Raw genomic sequence first — 6,991 nt, 5'->3', positions numbered from 1 at the left:
CTCTTAAGAGTTCTTGGAAATGAGTCATTTAGCATAAATAAGCCTAAAAAATAGACTTTAACCCTTGTGTGGAGTTCATATTGTTGTTACACAGCCAATGTTACCGCTTTCAATTAAATACAGCCGTGACAATTTATGTAAAAACTTACTTTACTTTAGCTTAATTACGGGGTCATGCAGGGAATTCATATTCTATTATTATAGAATTTTTATTATAGAACTATATTCTGAATCTGAGTACGACGACGTCAGGCTAGTTGTCTTCTTGTCGACCTGCAACTTTTTCTGGGTCAAAATATTAAATACAATTTTAAATAAAAAACATTTATGGCGTAGTTTTTGACATTTTTCGACTTTTTCCAACGTTTTGGTCACTTTTTTTTGGCATCGCTTTCGGCATTTTTGAAACTTTTTTGTTGTTGTTGTTGTCAAATGCTATAAAATTAAATAAAACACGCAAATTCAATGAAAGTAGTGAACCGATCCTTTATTTTACTTGTGAAGGATTATTGTTGTAGGGAACCATCCAACCAACCATTTTTTTTTTAAATACAGAAACTTTTTTTTTTGAATGGGTCAAATTTGACCCGAGAACCACAGGAGGGTTAAAACACGTCATCACAACCAGGAACACATTTAGTTAAATTAAGCACATAATAAATAGTGACGTTGTCATGAGAAATATCAGGTAACAATGACTAAATTCACATCACATTACAATAATTTCATAATTGTTGCATTTGTGTGTGTGTGTGTACGACTGGTAAACTTTGGTAAAATCCAAAAGTGCCTAAAAAAAAAACCCAAATGCTTCAATCTTAGAGAACGAGACGTTGTGACCGATCAGACCCAACCAGGAGGAGAAACAGAGCAGGGGGGTGAGACGGGAGCAGCAGGCAGGGGACCGCGACGTCGTGACGATCATCAGACCCAACCAGAGCGAGAGAAACAGAGCAGGGGGGGAATGAGAGGGGGGACGCCAGAGCAGGGGAACGAGACGTCGTGACCCGTCGTACCAGAACCAGCCGGGAGACAACGCAGGGCAATAAGAGCCCAGTGGACGAAGCGCCGGCGTAGGGGAAAAGACGGACTACGTCAGACCAAGACGGGATGAGACCAGAGCCGGGGGGGCCACGACGAGCGTGAGAACCGACCCGACACGAATGACCAGAGAGGGAACAGTGCGAACACAGCAACATAGGGAGACTAGAGCAGGAGGGAAGCACGCAAGGCCGGCTGACGCAAGGATAGGCGTAGAACGAGATGTCGTGGAGCTTTTAAGCCGATCAGACCCAACCAGGAGGAGAAACAGAGCAGGGGGGAATGAGAGGGAGAACGCCAGAGCAGGGGGAACGAGACGTCCTGACCGATCAGACCCAACCAGGGGGAGAAACAGAGCAGGGGGGAATGAGAGGGAGAACGCCAGAGCAGGGGGAACGAGACGTCGTGACCGATCAGACCCAACCAGGAGGAGAAACAGAGCAGGGGGGAATGAGAGGGAGAACGCCAGAGCAGGGGGAACGAGACGTCGTGACCGATCAGACCCAACCAGGAGAGAAACAGAGCAGGGGGGAATGAGAGGGAGAACGCCAGAGCAGGGGGAACGAGACGTCCTGACCGAAGGAGGAGAAACAGAGCAGGGGGGAATGAGAGGGAGAACGCCAGAGCAGGGGGAACGAGACGTTGTGACCGATCAGACCCAACCAGGAGGAGAAACAGAGCAGGGGGGAATGAGAGGGAGAACGCCAGAGCAGGGGGAACGAGACGTCGTGACCGATCAGACCCAACCAGGAGGAGAAACATTGGCCAAAGGTCTCAGTTTGTGACCATGACAACAACTCAGAGTCCAAACCAAAACGGGTCAGAAGAAATTTTTTCATGTGTGGGGGCTCCAAATGCCAGAGCAGGGGGAATGAGAGGGGGAGAACGCCAGAGCAGGGGAATGAGGGGGAGAACGCCAGAGAGGGGGAATGAGGGGGGAGAAAAGCAGAGGAGGGGAAGAGAGGGGGGAGAACGCCAGGGAGGGGTAGAGGGTGAGAATGCCAGAGCAGGGGAATGAGAGGGGAGATGCCAGAGCAGGGGGAAGGAGAGGGGGGGAACGCCAGAGCAGGAGGAATGAGAGGTGAGAACGCCAGAGCAGGGGGAATGAGGGGGAGAACGCCAGAGCAGGGGGAATGAGTGGGGGAGAATGCCAGAGCAGGGGGAATGAGAGGGGGAAGTCAGAGCGGGGGAATGAGAGGGGGGAACGTCAGAGCAGGGGAAATCGAGGGGAGAACGTCAGAGCAGGGGAATCAGAGGGAGGAGGGGGAACGTCAGAGCAGGGGGAATGAGGGGGGGAACGTCAGAGCAGGGGGATGAGGAGGGGAGGGAAGGGGAACGTCAGAGCAGGGGGAAATCAGGGGGAGAGCGTCAGAGCAGGGGGAATGAGAGGGGGGAACGTCAGAGCAGGGGGATGAGAGGGGAGAAAGTCAGACAGGGGGAATGAGGGGGGAACGACCAGAGCAGGGGGAATGAGAGGGGGAGAATGCAGAGCAGGGAAGAGAGGGGGGAACGTCAGAGAGGGGGAATGAGGGGGGAGAACGCAGAGCAGGGGGAATGAGAGGGGGAGAATGCCAGAGCAGGGGGAATGAGAGGGGGGGAACGTCAGAGCAGGGGGAATGAGAGGGGGAGAACGCCAGAGCAGACTTTAAGACTTGTAGAAAAAAAAACATTTTTACTACACTTTGCCTGTTTTTGTCTGTAGATTTATTCAAAATTTTCCAAAAGTTAGCATCAGATATTGCCTCATTTGCATATTTAAACTTAAGTAATCAGAGGGGGAAGTTTCACGCTGATATCTGTTATTCATTTTTTTTTTTTTTGACAATCCATATCTTTAAAGGGTTCTGTTCTCAGACTCTGAGCCAGAAATCTCCACTTCAGTAGCACCTACACACCTAATTCTCCGTTTTGATTCCTGTCTATCAGGGCTGTAGTCAAGACCACTTTAGTCGAGTCCAAGACCAGGACTAGTCGAGTCCAAGTCAAGACCGAGTCCAAAGAGGTTTGAGTCCGAGTCAAGACCGAGTCCAAGACAAGACCGAGTCCAAAGAGGTTTGAGTCCGAGTCAAGACCGAGTCCAGGACAGAAAAAAGGTCTTATGCATGACAGTATCAAGACAATCATTTTGGGTTTCACTTTCCCTCCAATATTATTATCAACATAATAAAGACACCTGGACTCGGTCCAGACCAGAGGCCATATTGGGCAAACCAGTGGCCGAGACCGAGACAGGTCCGAGTCCAAATCCTAGCAAGTCCGAGACAAGTCCGAGACCATGGAAAAACAGTCTTGAGTCCGGAGTCGAGTCCAAGACCGGACTCGAGTCCTACAGCCCTGCTGTCTATAGTCTGTCTCACACTCACAATCAAACTCAGTGCAAAAAACAAAGGTGTTCACTGGCAGTCCAGCTCCGGATGTGTAATCCAGGTCCAGATCTTCACCACGTCCTGAGGCGTGCGACTGTGGACCAGCATCAGGTTCCTGTAGACGCACGGGTTGTCCCTGAACTTCTCCTCGATGTCAAACGTCTTAAACCCGCTGTGACTCTCGGGAACCAGGCCCAGCTTGTTCAAACACATCCCCGTGTAGACATCGTCAATGGGGTACAGCGCCACCTGCCGGGACACGTTGCGAAGGCGTAGCGCCAACACCCCCGAGTACAGATACCCCCCGCCTCCCGCATACGCCGGGTACTGCCCCACAAAGACACTCTCTGGGACAAAGTACTTGAGTTTCCCGTCTCGCTGCGGACCGGCGTCCCTGATAACGTCCCCTACGAACAGATCCTTGGCCTTGATATCGGACAGGCCTTCCAGGAGCTCAATAATCCGGAAGGTGTTGACGAAGACGTCGTCGTCCCCCTTGAGGACGAACCGAGCGCGGGGACAGTTTTGGCTGAACCACTCCAGGAAGAGGACTTCCTTCAGGGTGAGGTTGAAGAAGGTGTCCCTGTAGTCCCACAGGAGGAGGTCTTTGTGCAGCTCTGCCTCGTGGCCCAGCATCCCCAGCAGGTCGGGGAAGTGGTCCACCGGCGACGCGTTGCCGAGCAGGAACACGGTTGCCACGGTGCGATTGGCTAAGGTGCCGGCGCGGCCCCACGTTTCCCGGATCGCCTGCCGCCGGTCGAAGTGCGGGATCAGGGACTTGACCGCCAGCAGCAGGAAGGGTTTCTGGTCGCAAACGCGCGGCTGGTCCATCAGCATGGGGTACGTCCTGCAGCGCATGTGCAGGAGGAAATCCCGGAAGCGGGGCGGCAGGGTGTTGTAGTCCGAGACCTGCGTGGGGACTCTGTAGTCCGGTTCGCAGGGGTCGACCGGCCCGGTGTCGTTCAGCCAATCGGGCAGCTCGACGGGAGAGTCACTGGAGAGCACAGGGCAGGGTTATTAAAGTCAACTAAAACAGAAGAAATGCAACTAATTATTTTCAGGATGAATGGATTAGTTGTTTATAAAATGTCAGAAAATGGTGAAAAATGTGGATCGGGGTTTCCCAAAAAGCCCAAAAATGATGTCCTCAAATGTCTCGTTTTGTCCACAACTTAAATATATATTAAAAGGAGAGAAGAAACTAGAAAATATTCACATCAAAAACGCTGGAATGAACACAAATCTTGACCGATTAATCTTTTTAAAAGATAATTGAACAGTTGACAACTAATCGATTAATCATGGCAGCTCTAATTTTTTTTTTTTTTTTTTTACTAAACTGACAATAAATAAAAAATAAAAACAATAAAAGAATAAATACAATTTTTAAACGTTATATTTTAATTAATAAAAAAAATATTTTTTATAATTTATAAAAATAAATAAAAAACCTAAAACCTTTGAGACAAACTAAACTGAAACTATTGAGCCCGGTTAAAAAAAATAAAAAAAAATAAAAACGCGCAAACACATTCTGAAAACTAACTTAAAGGTGCAGTAGGTAAGCCTCATAAAACTAACTTTCTGTCATATTTGCTGAAACTGACCCCATGTTGGAGTAGAACAACACGAAGCAGGTCATGCTCCTCTGGCGCCCCCTACAGCCTGCAGTGAAATTGGCAAAAAATCCACCACTTCCTGTTCAGATGCACCAATCAGGGCTAATCAGAGGGGGGGGGGGGGGTGTCTAACAGCGTGGAAATAATGCTCATGCACACAATTCACACATCATTCTCCCTCGTGGGGGAGGGGCTTAGGAGACCGTTTGGGCTTAGCAGAAAGGGGGGGGGGGGGGGGGGGGGGGGGGAGGGACTGGGAAGAGACCTGGATCTTCACAATCCGAGGACCAGGACTGAAAAAGAGATGGAGCAGCAACAGTTTTACCTTTTTTTTAATCTCACCAGAGGCCTCCCGATGTCACATTTTGAATGCAACAAATTGCAATTTTATTATTTTGTTATTTATTCCCAATTTCAAACGATGTTCCCAAAAGGAAACTTTGTCGACATCTGTTTCGTGTAAAAGGATTTCTCAGTTTCTTCATCTCACTTTTATTGTGTTGCTTTAAAATGGGATTGTCAAGCAGAGAAAATGACCAACCCACATATATTAATATATATATATTTAATAAAAGATTGATCCTTTGTGTCTGTGTATCGATACAGTAAATATCCCCCCCCCCGCACCTCTACTACCTACTGCACATTTAAACTAAACCAAAATCAAAAAGTCAAAAATTAAATTTTTTTTTTTTTTTAAACTGATAGTAATCCAAAGCTATAGCCACCTGGGCCGAGAGTTGATGATGGGGTTGTGGACCAGGTCCAGGCGCTGCTGCTCCCTGTTCCAGAAGGATTTGCTCGGCGCCTGTTGGTGCCAAAACCTCTTGGACGGGATTCGAACCTTCGGGGGGTCGCTGTCGTCCCGCCCGAGGTTCCAGGACACGCCCGCCAGGACGCAGACGAGCATCGTGGTCCCCCAGAGCAGCCTCGCCTTCCTGCAGGCCACGGCCATGCTGTCCGTCCTCTGCACCTGCACCACGGACAACGGGGACAGGAACTTACAACTGCACAGAGGAATCCATCAGTGTGTTGTCCTCCACTGTTAGCGTGTTAGCATTTTTATACTCTTATGGTGCATGCCCTGTCTAACCCCCGTCCATTCCTGTCCACCCCTTCCACCCCCGTCCACCCTCCGTCCACCCCCCGTCCGTACACAGCCCCTTTATTTATATTTCTACTCTGATATTTATACAATCTTGCAACTGTAACACAGAATTTCCCTTCAGAGATCAATACAGTTTTTTTTTGTTTAGATTACTTTCGGGGCCTTTCCATTTCTTTTAGTGACAGTGGATAGACATGGGGGGGGGGGGGGGGGGGGGGAAGAGAGAGAGAGGGGGGATGAGACGCAGCAAAGGGCCGCGGGCCGGACTTAACCCGGGCCCCTGCGGGACCCAGCCCGCATGGGGGCGCACGCTCCCACTGGGTGAGCCAGAGGCCGCCCCCCCAACACAGTATTTCAGATATTTCTGATTCTGATGACGATTAGTGGCGATTCTCTCCGACCAATCAGCAGTCTGCAGGTTTTCACGTCACCTTTTGGTATCGCCTCCGCTCGCTTGGTACCTCGAGGGAGGTAGTACTAAATAAAGTACCCGGTAGCGAGTACCAGGGTACTTTTTTTCGTAATGTAAAACCAAAAAAGGAGAGTAGTTAGCTTATAGCTAACTCTGGTGCTGCCAATTAGCTGTACATTGTCCTTGTCAAATAAATAAATAAATGAATACAAAAAGTGTAAAATTAGAAATGTACCGCAAACTATTTTGAAAATCCTTAATGCGTTTGAGTTATTTTTTATTAAAAAAAAAAAGAAGTAAAGACTCTGATTCCAGCTTATTAAATGTGAATATAGTTCTAGTTTCTTCTCTCTGGGACAGAAGCTGAATATCTTTGAGTTTTGGATGAAAACGAGAGACATTTGAGGACGTCTTCTTGGGCTTTTTTGGGGAACAGTGATCCACA

The 6,991-nt window shown here is 48.8% G+C and overlaps 1 protein-coding gene across 1 annotated transcript in view; it reads right to left on the bottom strand.

The window, feature by feature from the left end:
- Positions 1–2,840: 2,840 nt before the first annotated feature.
- The window catches only part of b3gnt2a (UDP-GlcNAc:betaGal beta-1,3-N-acetylglucosaminyltransferase 2a), a 20,267-nt gene continuing 16,116 nt past the window's right edge, over positions 2,841–6,991 (bottom strand). Inside the window, exons 4-6 of the mRNA XM_032516478.1 lie at positions 5,755–5,999; positions 3,387–4,401; positions 2,841–2,964 (exon numbers count right to left, since the gene is read on the bottom strand). Coding sequence (XP_032372369.1) covers positions 3,435–4,401; positions 5,755–5,981 — 1,194 coding nt within the window. The 5' untranslated portion in view covers positions 5,982–5,999 and the 3' untranslated portion in view covers positions 2,841–2,964; positions 3,387–3,434. The remainder of the gene's footprint in view (positions 2,965–3,386; positions 4,402–5,754; positions 6,000–6,991) is intronic.

This window comes from Etheostoma spectabile, chromosome 5, assembly GCF_008692095.1.
Source record: "Etheostoma spectabile isolate EspeVRDwgs_2016 chromosome 5, UIUC_Espe_1.0, whole genome shotgun sequence".
Classification (NCBI taxonomy): Eukaryota; Metazoa; Chordata; class Actinopteri; order Perciformes; family Percidae; genus Etheostoma; species Etheostoma spectabile.
This window is presented reverse-complemented; position numbering and strand designations above follow the sequence as displayed.